The 17,905-nt window shown below is 39.5% G+C and overlaps 1 protein-coding gene across 3 annotated transcripts in view; it reads right to left on the minus strand.

Annotated features, from left to right (window-relative positions):
- The window catches only part of ABCB4 (ATP binding cassette subfamily B member 4), a 70,329-nt gene extending 52,680 nt beyond the window's left edge, over positions 1-17,649 (minus strand). For 2 of the 3 annotated variants that reach the window (XM_030932680.1, XM_030932681.1), the window contains exons 1-6: positions 17,462-17,649; positions 17,203-17,288; positions 14,435-14,489; positions 11,127-11,277; positions 2,436-2,493; positions 808-999 (exon numbers count right to left, since the gene is read on the minus strand). In XM_030932680.1, the coding sequence (XP_030788540.1) occupies positions 808-999; positions 2,436-2,493; positions 11,127-11,277; positions 14,435-14,489; positions 17,203-17,282 (536 nt within the window). In that variant the 5' untranslated portion in view covers positions 17,283-17,288; positions 17,462-17,649. The remainder of the gene's footprint in view (positions 1-807; positions 1,000-2,435; positions 2,494-11,126; positions 11,278-14,434; positions 14,490-17,202; positions 17,289-17,461) is intronic. The other variant, XM_010370645.2, reaches the window with a different exon arrangement.
- Between the last annotated feature and the right edge of the window lie 256 nt (positions 17,650-17,905).

The following is a 17,905-nucleotide window of genomic DNA, read 5'->3' on the forward strand; positions in this document are numbered from 1 at the left end:
CAACAGTAATAGGGAAGGATTACTGCATTTCTTATTATAGGGAAGTAACAGGGAAAAGATCTTTGCTTCTACCCTTGTCCCTATTCTCAACCCAGTCTATTCTCAACACAGCAGACAGTGTGATCCTTTGAAAATGCAAGTCTGCTCATGTTACTGCTCAGCTCAGAAACTACCAACGGCTGCCATTTCACTGGGTGAAAGCTGAGGTCTTTGTGGTTTACAAGACCCTAAATGTCTTGCTCGTCCCTCTTTTTTTTTTTTTGACTTATTTGCTCAGGATGCCCTTGCCAGGACTCCCAGTCAGGAAAGTTTATCATCTATCTCCCGCTACTGGAATGTAAGCACCAAAAGAACGGAGATCTGTGCTTTGTTCACTGATACATTACGAACACATAGAATGGTACTTAGCACATTAAACACCCTCAAATATTTGTTGAATAAGTGAAGAGTCGACAATTACTAAAGCAAGTCTCTTTGTAAATTAATTCAATCATCTATTCATTCATTCAACCATCTTTACTGAGAGTCTAGCACCTGTCAGGTCCTGCAGTAGAAAGTTCCATGAGAAATAAACAAGTATAAGATGTGAACTCAGTCCTCAAATAAACCTGCTGTGCACCTTGGGGGAAAGCCAACATGCAATGGCCTAGGCTATAGATGCTGCCAGACATGGCTGCCAGATGGTCGATTTCTAATATAGGTCAGATGCTCAATCTAGTCACATTTTTCATCTAAAAACTTTCCTTGACAAATTTTCACATAGTAATTAATTTCTGTATGAAAGTGTGACATTAACAATGTACCTACTCTGTTAGCCGCGTATTGAGTTCAGTGGTGTCGTTGATGTCAAACCATCCTATTTCCTGTCGTAGAACAGCATGAAAAAATTTTTGCCTAATTTTCCTGATCTGTCGACCAGCTGCCAAAGTCCAAAATGAAACTTGTATATAGGCAGCAACAAGAACTCCAGCACCCAATCCTGAGTAGTAATATGCATATCTGGAAAAAACAAAAAGAGAGGCTCTATTAAATACCTTTGTTTTTCTTTCCTTTTCTTTTTTCTTTTTTTTTTTTCTTTTCTTTTCTTTTCTTTTGAGACTGAGTCTCACTCTGTCACCTAGGCTGGAGTGCAGTGGCACTATCTCAGCTCACTGCAACCTCTGCCTTCTGGATCCAAGTGATTCTCCTACCTCAGCCTCCCGAGTAGCTGGGATTACAGGCATGCACCACCACGCCCAGCTACTTTTTGTATTTTTAGTGGAGATGGGGTTTCACCATGTTGGCCAGGCTGGTCTCAAACTCCTGACCTCAGGTGATCTGCCCACCTTGGCCTCTCAAAGTGCTGGGATTACAGGTGTGAGCCACCGCCCCCACCCTATCATCCTTTATTCATCTCTTTCAGGAGAAATTTTCAGAACTGGAAATTAGTCAATTTACTAAACTAATAGCAAAAACTGTATATGACATTATAACAAACAGACATTACATTTTTTTTCTTTTCTTAAATTATAAAATGATGAGCTCCATGACGGCAAATCTGTTTATTTGAACTGTTAGCCAAAGAAAATGGATAAATTTTTGTTGTTAACTGTAAATAAGTTAATGATTTGTTTTTAACTGATATTGATAATTTGTGATACAATTTAACTCCTCTTTCATAATTATATTCTAGACTTGTATATCTTATTGTACTGAAAAGTTCACTACTATTTACCTATTGCATCTATAGTAATAAGCAGATTGAACGTGTGAAATCGTCCTTTCCATACTGGTTTTTCCACATTCTTTATACAAAGAACCAAAAACTTTGTTCCTATTTGTCAGAATTTGAAATATTTTTTTAAAATGATATGGTAAGATGTCATGAATTCAAACTAATTTGGAATGAAGGTTTTACCAAATTAGTAGAAAGTTAGTATTTTTAAAAATAATAAGTACATATCAATACTTTCAAATTTTTATTATCTAATTTTACAAACTGCTTCCAGATAGACACCTTTCAGGCCTTTTAGTGTACAGACAGCACTTGTTACAATCAGCAACATTGCTATGCAGACATACAAACATCATGCTTACAGGCTTTAGAGATTTCTATTGAGAAACTAGAAGGAGGAGAAAATGCCATAAATGACATTATTGGATCAAATGACAAAATTGGAATATTGACGTTATATTAGATAAAAGTATTGAAATTTACTGAAGCTAATGGCTGTACTGTGATTATGTAAGAAAATATCCTTATTCTTAGGAGTCATATTGCAGTAAAGGGCCATGATGTGTGCATCTTAATTTAAATTGGGATTTGGGGGCAAAAAATGATAACAATAGATGAATCTGGGTAAAGAGTACATGTCATCTGTATATTCTTATAATTCTGTAATTTGAAATTATTTTCAAATGAAACTTTTAAAAAGTACACTATATATATAAGTTACCTAGTCATTTCTTCTTCCAGAATTTTGCCTGGATTTAGCAGCGACAATGAAAAGTTCACTAAATTAAAAAATAAAATAAAACATGTTAAAAGATCAAACTATTATAGTCATTGCCAGGTTTTTAAAAAAAATCTGTTAATTTAAATGTATGAACGCTAGAAGATGCTGTTGTTAAGGTTCTCTTTAAAAAACACTCTTTTCTTTGCACACTCAAGTGCATTATTTTCACTTTACTCAAGTAAAGAGCCCAAGGGTTTAGGTACTAGACATTAAGGGCCAAGAAAGGGAAGATAAGCCCTCCCAAGTCTTTCCCCCATCCTGGCGGTCTCAGCCTTTAGCAAAGCAGCCTTCTAAGGAGGCACAGAGGAGCCACTGAAGAGACGAGGAAGCCACAAGACACACAGAAGACAGAAAAGGGATTAAGAAATATTTAAAATAGAAAACACAGGATTTAAGAGGCACTTTTTTTTGGTGGCTCAAAGCACTTTATAGGTACTTCAATAAATTTTATTTTTATATCTGTGTGTTTTTTCTTTACACAACTCATATGACATAAGTAAGGGAAAGGCTAAGTTACATCCATCGCAAAGGAGGAAAACCTAGAAAGGGAAGATAACTTGGTTGCTCAAAGGCATGTCAGTGATCACTGGCAATAAATGAATATCCTGCATTCCACCTCTTGTTTACCAGCACTGCTGTATTCTAGTATTTTTGAAGCAGTCTTAATTGGAAAGAAATCTATTGTCTATTAATTTGAGCTAATTTGATAAAATGTCAATGTATCTTTCCTGATTTTCATGTTTTAATAATAGTTAATGTTTATTGAGCATTTATTAAATACCAGGCACTGTTCTGAATATTTTAGGTGTGTAAATTCATTGAATTATCTTTTGAGGTGAGACTATTTTACAAACCCCATTTTATAGAAGAGGAAATGGAGGCACAGATAAATAAAGTAACCCACTCAATGTCTGTCATACAGCTAGTAAGTGGCAGAGCTGAAAGTCAGCCCAGGCAATTTGGCCTATGCTCATAACACTATACTATACTGATTTATTCATGTGATAATGACTTTTTACTTTTTAGAAAACACAAATGAAAAAATAATAAACAGCTGACATCTACTGCATTCACAAAATAATAGGATAAAATATCACCACAGCATTGTTGAGAAAATATATCAGGGTACATATTTCTCATTTTCCATGGTCCTAGGAGAGAAATTTGTTTGGATGAATGGAGGCAAGATGGTGCACTTCCGGGTTCTTCATCCCCCCGCCACCAACTTTTCCCACGCGCCGAAAATGCAGCCGGTGCCGGGAAGGTGCAGACCAACTGGGCATGCGCCAGGTGACGTCAATCCGAAGAGACCAAGATTTACCTGGTCGCACCTGTGGAACGCCCCCTGACACACCCGTGCCCCGCCTATTGCCCTCCCACTCCTAGAAAAGCTGCTCGGAGGCACGCCACACGCGGCCTTCCTCAGTTCTCCACTCCTGTCGGGATGTCAGGACTGCGGGAACTCCGTCCGAGGGCCCCACCGGGGGACTCTGTCGGCCTTCTTTGCCGGAGGCCGACAGACCTCTTCCCCACACCTTAGGTGACCAAAATAAACGTGGAGTTTTGCTCCTACACTTGCCTACTCGCTGGTTCTTTTGTGCCCGCTCTGGTGGTCTTAGAAAAACAAATCAAAATTGGTCTCTTTGTTCCTTTGCCGTGTGTAAATAGCCCAGGGGTCATGTTTTCATGGTGCTGTGTATCCTCCTTATCTTTTTCCAAAGAAAGATAAGGTTGAAATTTATTTAAAACTCAAACTACTGTCAGGATAAATTACCAGGCATCTGGCCCCAACTGCAGCATAATCTTTCCCCCAGGATTATAAATTATACTGATGTTCACAGTGAAATTTCTGATTATGAATCTAGCTCTTTATAAGCTATCAGAACCTTGAAGATTTATGCCCTATTTTACTTTTCATCTTATCAGTTCATTTCTGTGTGTTCATTTCCATCCTGAAGTTTTAAATAGGGCAAATTATAACAGTGTTTGGAACTAGAGGCAGACAAGTTATTCTAAAGCTGTGGCATTTGTGAAAATCATTGTGGTTTTTCATTTCCTTGAACTGAAACATTGGGTGAAATCTGTAATAAGTTTTTCCTCTCTTTCAACACCTACCTCAAACTTTTAAATTCTCTCAATAAAGATACTGATACGGTCTGGATATTTGTTCCCTCCAAATCTCACACTGAAACGTGATCCTCAGTGTTGGAGGTGGGGCCTGATGGGAGGTGTTTGGGTCAACAGGACAGATCCCACATGAATGGCTTGGTGCCCTCCCTGAGGTAATGAGCAAGTTCTCACTCAGTTCATGTGAGAGCTGGTTGTTAAAAAGAGCCTTGGCCTCTCCCTCCTACTCCCTCTCTCTCTGTGTGACACATCTGCTCCCCATTCACCTTCCCTCATTTAGTAAAAGCTTCCTGAGGCTTCACCAGAAGCTCCGAACAGATGTGGATACCATACTTTCACAGCCTGCCAAACCATGAGCCAAAAAAAACCACATTTTCTTTATAAATTACCCAGTCTCAGGTATTCCTTCATAGCAACACAAAATGAACTAACACAGATATCAACTCAAATTGACACTCCCTCCTAGGAAAGAATCTATGAGCATTCCAGATTGGACCTGCTCCTTTCTCAGAGTCCTAAGAATGGAAATCTAGTGCTGGGTTAGTAACCTGAGGAGCCCCAGAACCCCCGGAGGAAACTCAGACTTTTTGATGCCTGGGACAAAGGTGAACTAAATGTATGTTGGTGTGTCACCTGGAGAGTCATGGCATGCTAGATCTGAAAAGAGCCTAGTCCTGGTCTTGTCAGATGCTACCTATTCTGCTTCAGTCTCATAAACGATATCTACATGGTCATTTGGCTTGGTGGTTCTTAATGCTGTCTGTGCATTAGAATTACATGGGGAGCTTAAGAATTACAGATGCCCAGGCTCCACTCAAGCCCAATGCAGCCAGAATCTCTGGTTGAGTCCAAAACATCACACTTTTAAAAAGTGCCTCCTGCCAGGCCCAGTGGCTCACACCTGTAATTAAAGCTGTTTGGGAGGCTGAGGTGGGAGGATCACTTGAGGCCAGGAGTTTGAGATCAGCCTGGGCAACGTGGTGAAACCCACCCACCTCTACAAAAAGTTGGCCGAGCATGGTGGCAGGTGCCTGTAGTCCCAGCTAGTCAGGTGGCTGAGGCAGGAGGATTACTTGAGCCCAGGAGTTCAAGGCTGGAGTGAGTTATGATAACTTCACTGCACTCCAGCCTGGGCAACAGAGCAAGACTCTGTCTCAAAAAAGAAAAAGTGTCCTGGTTGATTCTAATATGCCAGGATGTAAAACTTACACCCCAGTCCATCTGAACGCCTCCTGTAGTAAGGAACTGGGGAAGTCCTGAAGCTGCCTATTCATTTTAGAGAATACCTATATAACCTATACATTTTATAAATGAAGAAACAGTGTGGGTTGTTTCATTTCCAAGTTCTTATAACCACTTTCTCCCAATATTTATTGATCATTTACTATGTTCCAGACACTTTACACAAATCATCTCACTTAATTCTATCAGTAAATTTATGCTTACCTGTCAAAGGTGAGAACAGTAAGGATTATAGAGGTTAAGAGACTTGCTCATGGTCACACAGCTCATGGATGAAGGGTCTGAATAAGCAGTGTATACATTAAGGATTAGATAGGAAAACATAGTCTTCATTTTCACTTTTGAGTTTCAAAGTAAATCAGTGTCTGCCTTTCCTGATTCTGCCCAAGACTTCTTTTTTTTCGAAGGGGAAGAAGGAGAGGTATCCATCACCTCAAGCATCTCCTTTCTTTGTGTTACAAACAATCCAATTACATGCTTTTAGTTATTTTTAAATGTTGCCTAGGACTGCTTTTACCACATAGAACTATTCATCACAAAATAAAGAGCTGGTGTTTGTTCAGGCAACCTAGCCACGATGGACAATTAATGAAGGTGCCTTAGGGCTCAAAATGGCATTTTTTCCCTCAACCAAGAGGCAATGCAAGGACAATCAGGGTGCAGCTATTTCCCCCACAGAATTTCTTAGACTATTACAGTCACAGAGACAGCATAAAAGATATCAAGTCCTTGACACTCTGCAGAAAAACTGTTTTCTCCAACTCTGTCCTTAATGTTTTGGATGCAGAATGTTGTGTGCATAGTTTCTGCACAACTGACTCATTGTGAGGGAACAACCCTGCCATGGAGTAGCTTTATTCTGTTGACAAGGATGGGCTTTGCTCACAATAAGTCATTGTCAGACCCTCTTGTAATATAAACCTTTGTTTCTTCTAACATGCCCTTCTCATTTGACTCCTATTAAGTCTGATTGTCCAAGCATCCAACAATTCTAAAGAACAGACTAAGTAAACATCTCTATGAGATAAGCTGGAACCTCAGCCAAGTACTCACTCTATCTGTTCCCAATCCCCATGATTTTTGCTAAACTCTACAACTCTCAACACATCAATAAGCAGTCTGGATTTAGAGTAAGTATCCTTTAAAGATTTCATTGTCTTCAAAGAGGTATGAGAATGTTATTTTTACAAACGACCAAAGAGTGGATGTTGGAAATTCATAACATTTGAGGAACTTTCCAATCTAAATCCTCCATAACATCCAGTAAGCCTAATGAGAAACATGGCTACAGGGTACCAAGTGTCATAACAGGAGCGTTTATAATTCGGAGGCTACCAAAACAAAGTTGGCAACTCTCATGAGTTTATCTCTGTGTCAACCACAGGTCTGTAAGTAACTTGCTTGTGCCATTCCCCAGAGAGACCTTGAATTTGGCACCTCTCTGCCATGTCCAGCTACAAAGTCATTCAGTTTCATAATTAGGCACAAGTTAAAAAAAAAAAAAAAAAGAAAAGTTCTCCAAGTAAGAAAGTTGGGAATTATTCTGGTATTAGTAAAAACAAAAACAGAACTAATAAAATTGATCCAAAAGAGAAATGATCTGTGATAAGTGAATTGCATTGCTTTAATCTGACTTTAAAAATTTTAATTGTGATATGTTACATTAAATTTACCATCTTAACTATTTTTAAGTATACAGTTCAATACTGTTAAGTATATTCACACTGTTGTCCAGCCAACCTCCAGAACTTTTTCATCTTGCACAAGTGAAACTCTATACCCATTAAACAACAGCTCCCTACTGTCCCTCCCCACAACCCCTACTAACCATCATTCCACTTGCATTCCTATGAATTTTACTCTAGACACTTCATAAAAGTAGAATCAAACAGTATTTATCTTTTTTTTGAGTGGCTTATTTCATTTAGCATCATGTCCTCAAGGTTCATCTATGACATAGTATGTGTCAGAAGTTATTTCCCTTCAAAAACCTGAATGATATTCCATTGTATGTATCTACCATATTTTATTTTTCCATTTATCTGTTAATCTGATTTTTTAACCCTGTGAAGAAGCCATTTTTTTAAGAAAAATTACTTTAAATTTATTTTTTCTTGGTAAAGGTGTATATGTCAACAGTTACAAGTGAGAATACAGGGAGACATCACACCCACCCATTTTCAAAGCCACTCACTTTCTCTCCCTAGAAGTAATCACCAGTTTCTCTACATTATTTCACAGATATTTTATGGACATACAAGTGCTTCACTGGAAGGCTAATGTGAGTCACCAAGAGATAATATCTGCAACACTTGAAAGGAGGTGCTAGACCATACATGAACAGATAAAGGTGGCTCTTATTCCACAAAAATATTCTATTGGTGCTCTAATAAATGGTGCTTTATGGTTTGAAAATCAGGAAATGTGAAACCCAAAGATAATTTCAAAGTAGGGGCAGTGGAAATATGATGCTGACAATTCAGGAGCTGGAGAAGCGTCTTTGTAGTTTCTCTGATTTTTTTTTTTCCAGATGAAATAAGATGGAAATCAAAGACAGCTGGTGTAAGTTCCTATAGCGTCATTGTCCTGCTACTAAAGGGATGAGTGAGAAACCCAGCTCCCCATCTGGAAGGTCAGACCAGTTAACAGACCCTTGAACATTAATGTGCATAAATGCATCTCTGATTCTCTGTGGGGAAGGAAAGGTCTTGCTAAAATACCATTGCTAATTCAGTGTGTCCAGGATGTGGCCTGGGAGTCTGCATTTCTTACTTCTTTTTAAAATAATTTCAATTTTTATTTTAGATTCAGGGAGTATATGTGCAGGTCTGTTACATGGGGATATTGTGTGATGCTGAGGTTTGGGATATGAATGATCCCGTCACCCAGGTAGTGAGCATAGTACCTAGTATTTGGTTTTTCAACCCTTGCTGCCCTCCCTCCCCTCTCTAGTAGATCTCAGTGTCTATTGTTCTCATCTTTATGTCCATGTGTACCCAATGCTTAGCTCCCACTTATAAGTGAGAATATGCAGTATTTGGTTTTCTGTTATTGTGTTAATTTGCTTAGGATAATTGCCTCCAGCTGTATTCATGTTGCTGAAAAGGATACAATTTTGTTTTTGTTTTTGTTTTTTTTGAGACAAGGTCTTGCACTGTTGCCCAGGCTGGAGTGCAGTGGCACGATCTCGGCTCACTACAACCTCCACTTCCTGGGTTCAAGCAATTCTCCTGCCTCAGCTTCCCGAGTAGCTCTTGATTTTGTATTTTTTATAGATGTGTAGTATTTCATGAGAAATAGATTTTTAACTGAGGTGTCTTACTATGGGCATCATCCTGCTCTATATGTATATAAAATTAATATGTTGTAGATCTATAAATTTTCTAGGAAAACAAATAGACAATAGAAAATTCCTACTCTCCCATTTCTTTAAAGACCTTTTTTTTTTTTTTTTTTTTTTTTCTTGAGATGGAGTTTTGCTCTTGTTGCCCAGGCTGGGGTGCAATGGCGCGATCTTGGCCCACCGCAACCTCTGCCCCCTGGGTTCAAGCAGTTCTCCTGCCTCAGCCTCCAGAGTAGCTGGGACTACAGGCATGAGCCACCATGCCTGGCTAATTTTGTATTTTTAGTAGAGATGGGGTTTCTCCACATTGGTCAGGCTGGTCTTGAACTCCCAAACTCAGGTGATCCACCACCTCGGTCTCCCAAAGTGCTGGTATTACAGGCATGAATCACTGTGCCCGGCCTCTTTAAAGACTTTTTAAACTATCTGTCCTATCACAACTTCACAGTGTTTATGTTAAAGTTTTGGTCACTAGTCACAAATAAGCAATCCATTTAAAATTTTCCCAAGCACTTTTTTTCCTAATCATCTATATTGACCCTATAATATATATGACAATGAGCATGGTTTGGACGGCAGAAAGGCCGGTGTTTGAATTCTGTCCTAACATCCACCAGCAGTGTAACTATGGACAAGTTATTTGCCCTCTCCAAGCCTTGGTTTCATCATCTATCACAGAAGATAACATTACCTACTGTGTAGTATTTTTCTTGTGAGGGAAAAGTGGAATAATATATGTAAAGTGTTCAGCATAGGACCTAGCACATAGTAAGCACAATGAAAAATCACCATTATTGTTATTTTTATTATGAAGAGGTATTTTTTCAGAGACAATATTACTTGAGAATAAATAAACTTTTTATAGGAGTTTGCTTTAAATATTCAAAGGATGCTTTTATCAGATTTTTAAAAGGCATTAATATTTATCAATATTTATGTAAACATATTCTGTTGTATTAATTAAGCAATCCTATTCTCTTAGGAAATTACACATAAGGCCTACAATAGTAACTAAATATGTAGTTTTCAGTCAGTGAACACTGTGAATTCTCATTCAATGCTGTCTAAATGATAATTCGTCTTAGAAGTCTTTGCTAAGAAAGCTGCCTTTCCTTTACCAGTGTTTTGAAAATATTCTACCACCTGTGCAACAGTAAAGTTTCACTCTGTCTTCTCCAGCCCAGTGCCCACAAGGTCTGTTAGAGAAAAGAGGCTTCAGGCTTGGTAGAAAGCATGAAAATCTTCATTTCTATGTTGAATTTGGTTACTATGAAAATAAGTATGTCTATTGGAATCCCACTCTAATGCTATTGTCAAGGCCTCTCTTATTGATAACATTAACTTATGGGACTCTTTTAGCTCTTTAATAATTATAGTCCTTTGGGTGAATTCCAAGGGACATTTTGAATCCATTCACTCTTTAGTGAAGTGCCATCTCAAGTTCCAGTCAATCTGGTTGATCCAAAATTAGAGACAGAAAATGAGTATAATTTTTTTAAGGTGAAGGGGAGAGAAGAAAAGAAAACCCAGAAACAGATCTACAAACTAAACACAGCTTAAGAAGTACTGCATGTTTCACTGATGTGTTTTGAAACTCATCAGCAATTACTAATAGAATGGATACTGCATAGATATACACTCATTACATTTCTACTGTTCTCAAGTAGAGTGACTTCCTTACTTTTATTTAGAAGCTTCACCTGTATTAAAAGTCAAACAAGAATACATGTATTTCTTTAAATTTAAATGAGTATTTGAACAATTTTCTGAGAATCTTACAACTCCTTCTATGATATCTGGAATCATCCAGATATCCAAATCATTAAGTAAGATGGTAATGAATAGCAAAATCAACTCCCAAATGTTTACCCAGTTAAAGAAATGCTATGGATATTTTTAAAAGGTAAAGAAATGCTTACCTGGAAGGGAGAAGTTTCCTGCAGTATCAACAAATTTGTCAGTCATCTCTCCAAACACTATCATCATGAGGGGGAGACCTGATCCGTGAGCTATGGCCATGATGGTACCCAGTGACATAAACAATTTATCCTGCCAATCAGAGTATCGAAACTAAAAAAAGGAAATAAAATAATACTTAGCTGTGGAAAGGAATTTCTCCTCTTCCCTAATTATATGTTCTTTGGATTTTTATTTAAAGTCAGTACTTTTTTAAGAGTTGCAAATGAATGTCTTAGAAAAGGAGGTCTTCAAATCATTAACACCTTAATTTCATGATTCTGTTTATTTTGTGTTCTGTGAAGAAATCAATCTAATTATGGTTAATCAGTATCTGATTTGAATAAATAATTATAATACAATCAGAAGGGATAAAGGTTTAAGAAATATTATTTGATCTCCCAGAGCTCCTGCAGTAATAAAGAATGGCTAGGGAAAGACATTAAGTTTAAACATGCACACACACACAGACACACACACACACACACTACATCCGTTATAAAAGCATTCAGAATATTTCAGAGGGAGAATTTAAAATAGGGGAAAATAGATGCTCTGAGTTTTGAGATAAGATCCCTTTAAAAGTTTAACTTAGCTTTAAAAAGGCAACTCAGTAGTGAAGCACAACAAACATTACAGTGTGTCTATATGTGCACCTTAGGGAAGGCTTGCTCATGGAGATCCTTATGTGGAACATTTTGTAAAAATTTATTTTTCACCAGTGTCACCTGCCAAGTATGCAGAACCTTGAAGGGTAAGAGGGAGTTCCCTGGAGAAGAATCAGCGAGTATAGAAGTAGTAGGAAGAATTTAGGCTTATAACAAGAAGGTAACTAGAAACTAGATGGAATGCTTAAGTAACTCCTAGCAGTGGAATTCCTGAAGGGCACAGTACAAAGTGTGGGAGAGGATGTTAGAGAGAGAGAGAGAAGGCCTGTGCTGGTGGGTCACACCAAGAATCTTGGACACAGTACTACCTACAGAGGGGAAGGGTGATACCAGTTGTCACAGTGAAGTGCACAACCCCCAAGAACTAACCAGCAGATCAGTGTCCTAACACTTCAAAGGACTTTGTTACTGTCTTATTAGTCCTCTTCCATTTCTCACCCTTTCTTTCTGTTTTTGATTGACCCATTTATAGTTCTCTTTCTCTTTGTTCTTCTTTCCTCCTCTAACTTCTAGACTACATTTTCCTCCTCTTATGTTTCCATTTCTATAGTTTCCTGTCTTTTTTTGTTTGTTTGTTTCTCTCCTCTCTTTTAAAATGCTTTACTCTGCCAATTCCCCTCTCCCCAGCCCCTTTTGGGGACAAGGAACAGTTATTGGGAGAGTGGGTGATGAGTCAGGCTTGGCACAGTGGAGCCTTTGAGGGCTGAAGCTAGGTCAAACTGCATCAATGACCCGGGCGAGGCTGAGGTTAGAGGCACATGGTGGAAAGTGGGTATGTGTGTAACTGCTATCAAAGAGTTCCAGGACAGGGACAGGGGCAAACTCCATCATCAAACACACAGGGCAAGCAAGGGAACTGAAAGAGACAAAGGGTCAGAAGCCAGGCAGAACTTGTATAAAACATTGGGAGCAGGTAAAGTCAAGAGCCAATGGAGCTGGGTCCCTAAAATTGCCACAAAGGGACCAGTGTCCCAAAGGTTCATTTTTAGTGGTTCCGGGAAAAGGAAAACAGAACACTTGGGTCTGTCAGCAATAGTTAAAAGCACGGGGGCAGGTTGTTAACATTAAAAAGCATTTTAAATGTTTTCATATTAACTGAATACAATTTTACAGCCTCTAAGCATAAATTTAAAATGAAGTGAATTCCACAGCAACATCCTAAGTAAACCTAGGTTTGTTTTCAGTGATTTTCCACAAAATAATATATTTCTAACTCCTGTTAGAGCACAACTTTATCCTCAACCTCTTTCAGGACAAAAAATATCTATTAAGATATCGATTAAGAGGTGAAAATAAAGATTAAATTTAAATTTAACTTAAGCTAAAACTTTTAAATTCAAATGAAAATTTCTGTTTCTACATTAAGGATTTTATTTTCTGTAGGAGGCAGATTTAAAACCTATGCATTAAAACCAACTTTCATTTGATAAACAATTTATTCTCCAAAGTAGTAATTTTTTTAATTGCCCTTACTGAGACTTTTTAAACAAACAAATAAAAAAAGAGGAGGGAAGACAATGAATAGGGGCTTTGTGGTTACATGAGAAGTATGCAGCAGAGTTTGAAAGTGTGGATGTTTTGGTGTCTTTTTATCCATTTAATTACTATGTTGGATTTCAGCTGACATGACAATTCTAACTTATTTGCTATCAAATTAATGGCTGTCACAGTTTGAAACACATCATATTTACCAAAAATGGGCAAATGCTTTCTTGAGCTGCCTCTGTAAGACATATTTCAAATGAAAACCGGATTAGGAGACTTCTTCCAAAAATATTGTCTTGTCTTGTACCAACAGAAAAGCACCGAAAACTGTTTTAAGCATAATCAGAATCCCTAATAGTTATCCCCTATTTAGCCAATTTTTGGAAACCAAATGTGAATGCAGATTCCTTAAATTAAAATTTATGTACTTAACAATTACTTTCTTGATATGCAAGCTTATTTAAAGCTAAATTTGGGGTGGATGCTTGTGAAGCAAATGCAGAGTTGCAATTTCCTGAAATTTTGTTGAGTTTGCATTGTGCTACTAACACATTTTCACTTTGCTTGCACACCAGTTAGTTCTGCCCTGTGTCATCGCCAGCCTGTCTCTACTTTTTAAAAAATCATCCATCTTGAGAATGTGGGTCATTGACTATAATAAGCCAAACTTAGCACAGGTGCAGCAAGGACAACTTATTGCTGCCTGCAGACAGTTTTTTTGTTGTTGTTTTTGAGACAGGGCCTCGCTCTGCCACTCAGGCTGGAGTGCAGTGGTGTGATCATAGCTCACTGCAGCCTCAGACTCCTAAAACCCTCCTGCCTAAGCCTCCCAAGTAGCTGGGACTACAAGCTCATGCCATGACATATGGCTATTTTTTAAAGATTTTTATTTTTATTATTTTGTAGAGATGAGATCTCACTATGTTGTCCAGGCTGGTCTCAAACTCTTGGGCTCAAGCAACCCTCCCACCTCAGCCCCCCAAAGTGCTGGGATTACAAGTGTGAGTCAACTCGCCTAGCTGGACAATCTTCAAGTACTTGCTTTAAAGATAATTGATTTAATACATCAAATCTGAATAAAAGGTAGGATTGTTCACATTTAACATTTCACAGCTTACCAATGTTAGTACTCCAATCAATTTCACTTTCTTCGTATTTTTCCTTTTTTGGTTGCTGTAAAAAATATAATTGCTTGAATGTAAAACTGTTACAAAATGTTTTACAATCAATTGAACATAAATATGTTTAGTTACAATATTCAACTATTATGTTTTCAAATATAAGAGTGATGTCCACAAAATGTCAAAATTGTTCAGTTCAACAAACACAGCAAGTACAAAAGTAACTGTCCAAGGTACTACAAGGATATATGGATACATAAGAAATGGTAGCCTGCCTTACAGAGCTCACATACACAGGAAAGATAAGTATGTTAACAATGTCTGCTAAGTCAATTAAGTCATTTGTTTTCTAAAACTAAAAAAAAAAAAAAATCTTGATTTAAAATTAGGAATATCCATTCTTCTGAAGGATTGTGGAGAGTGGTGTCAGGCAATCTTGTTGGTAATACATTCAAAGTGCATCTAGAATTTAACCACTTATCACCACTTTCATTGCTGTGCCCAGTAGGACAGCCTCCTGCCTAGTCTCTCCACTTCCACCTATGCTAATTCAGTCTATCTTCAACCAGCAGTCAGAGTAATCATTTCAAAACACAAGCCATAAATTACGTCTTTGCTCAAAAACCTACAATGGCTTTCCTTTTTCTTACAATAAAAGCCAAAATCCTTGCATTAACCTCTGAGGCCCTACATGATCTGTTTGCTTATTTCCTCTCTTACCACATCCCTACTCCCAAACCTGCTTACTCTGCTCCAACCAGCCTGGACTCTCTGCTGTTCCATGAACTCACCAAACATGTACCCAACTCAGAACTCAGGGTCTTTGCACTGCCAGTTACCTTTTCCAGGAATGCTCTCCCCTTAGATACCCACACAGCTGTTTCCTCTCATTTCTTTCAAGTCTTTGCTCAAATATTACCTTTAAAATAAGATCTACCCTAACCACCCTACTTAAAATTGCTAAGTACTCCCCTTTTGCACTCCTGATCTACTTAACCTGGATTAATGTTTTTTTCCATAGCATTAATTACCTTCTAATATTGGCTGTGGTTTACTTATTTAGTATGTGCATTATTTATGTCTGTCCTCCATACTATAATATAAAATCCATGAGGGAGTGTATGTGTGTATGTGTGTGTGTTTTTATATGTATGATGATTTTTACATATATATGATACATTTTTCCAGTTAAATGATAAAGTTTTACTCATAAGATGGTTCCAAATTATGTAAAGTATTGACTAAAATCACTGGACAAACATCTGCCACTAAATATGTTCAAAAGAATGTGCCATGGGCAATAACAACATAAATAGAACAAGAATAAAACTAATTTGATTGAAGCAGGCTTAACTTCTTTTAAATATATTATCTTTGGTCTGCTTTTATAAAAATTAGTTTCATTACATTTTATTTCGTAATCTTGTGGTCTTAACTTATTGTTAACTTTCTGTATTTCTCTTTTGACCTGCTTTCTTCTTCCCAGCAAGAGCTATGGGCTTCCCCTCTGAGGACTTTCCTGGGTTCTGAAGTGTTACTACACTTTTTGTAGGAATAGCTCCTCTGTACATGCATCAAATGTTAAGCCAGTGCAATACATAAATAGACTTCTTCATGAAAATGCCATCTATTAATAGACTCACAGTCAATCCCTGCCTAAACAGCCAGCTGATGAAAACCATATTTTTCTATTGCGTGTATAAGTACTTCCATTGGAAGTAACACCATCTATCACTTTTTCAATTCTATATGGCAAAACTAAATTTTCTATGAAAAAATACCATGGTACTTAGCAGAAATACAGCAAGGTTACTGCACAAACACGTTAACAGGCTAAAATAATGCTTCAGTTTAAGCATCAGATAGGCATGTTTTCAGTTAGCTAATCAAGCCCCTAGCAGCTTGAGGACAAACTACAGAAACTGATAAATTTGTCCCTCTGGGTGATGACTTGACACAGGTCAATTATTTCTGGGTAGCCTGGCATGAACTCAGAGACCGTAATAGCCTCATAAACTATTTCAGGCTAAAGGCGAAAATGATTCACTATTCCCACAGTGAAAGAGGAAACAAAGACACACGCCATTGACTGGGAGCTTCTGCGCCGTTCATAAAGCCTGTGAAGTGAGTTTAACAAGGGCCACGGGAACCGAGAAAGACGGAGGCAAAGGAAGCGCTGTTTCCCCCTAGCACTTGAACAAAACTGATTCGGGTGTACGGAAGTTCCCCCTCCCCACCTATTCTCCCAGAAAGGAGAAATACAAACAAGCCTGGCGATGAGAGGAGGGGGAGGGGTAAGACAAGGAGGAAGAGACATAACGAGATGGGCAGGAGGGGAGGGAGTTTTTGTTTCACTACCCTTGTTCAAAATGCACAGCCATCAACAGCAGATGTCTGTCACCCTATAGGTCTGAACAACCAGATGATGTATATTAAAGTCATTTGTAAAAGTTTCAAGAGTTACGTAATACAAGGAATGTTACACAACGCAGATATTCATTGAATCCCCCTGCACAAAGGGAAGGGGGCACTTTTCAAGGCAGCCTTTTCTTCCTGAATCTGTTCCAAAAGGAGCCTCAGTGACATTCTTTGAGGCCACATAACACTTTTGCTCCAAGGTCAGAAGGATGCAAGACCTTTCAAAGAAGCCTCCAAAACAAAAGTCTTCAAAGGCATCAATCGATTTTTACAACTTCTTTCCAAGGGTGAACTTGGTCCTGCTGATTCGCGTGTAACGGAAAAGCCAGTGGTTGCTGGGGATGTACCTGCTGACGCCCAGTTCCAAGTCGCCCTCTGCGCTCCTGGGGAGCCGGGCTGTTCCGTTCCTTGCCGCCTCAAGATCCATCTCAGCCTGAGGAGAAACCACAGCCTCAGGTCCAAGTGCACTCGCTCCGGCGCGGGGCGTCCAGCCCGGAGCACTGGTCGAGGGACCCGGGGGCACTGGGTGGAGGTCCCGCCACTCCCGCCCCGCGGCCAGTGTCCCGGGTCTCCCCTCGCGGCCAGGCGCTCCCTGGCCTCTCTCACCTCGGACCTCGCGCGTGTCTGGCAGAACTTCCGGGCGCGCGGGCTCTCCAGCAGAGGGGCCTGGACTTTGTTCGCCGCGGCCTCGCCCCCGCCCCCAACGCGCGTGCGGCCCGGGAGACGCCTCCCGCTGCAGCCAGGGCTAGGGCCCCGGCCCGCAGGAGCAGCTCCTGCCGCCCGCTCAGGCTCTCTCCCCAGGCCAGGCGCGGGCGAGGGGCCCAGCCTGCCGCTCTCGCCGCCGGGGCGCACGGATGGGGCCGCCGCCCACCCTGGCGACCCGCCAGCCCTAGCCCGGGCGCGCCAGCTGCGGCGGATAAGGCTGAGATCAGCCTGAAGCCTCGGGTGCCGAGAGAGAGCCTCGCCTGATGGACCACCCAAGCCCCTGCAGATGACTGTCACACCCCCTGGGCGCTCAGTTTTCTTTTTAAACCCATAGGGGAGACAGTT

The sequence above is a fragment of the Rhinopithecus roxellana genome, chromosome 6 (genome assembly GCF_007565055.1).
Source record: "Rhinopithecus roxellana isolate Shanxi Qingling chromosome 6, ASM756505v1, whole genome shotgun sequence".
NCBI classification, from domain to species: Eukaryota; Metazoa; Chordata; class Mammalia; order Primates; family Cercopithecidae; genus Rhinopithecus; species Rhinopithecus roxellana.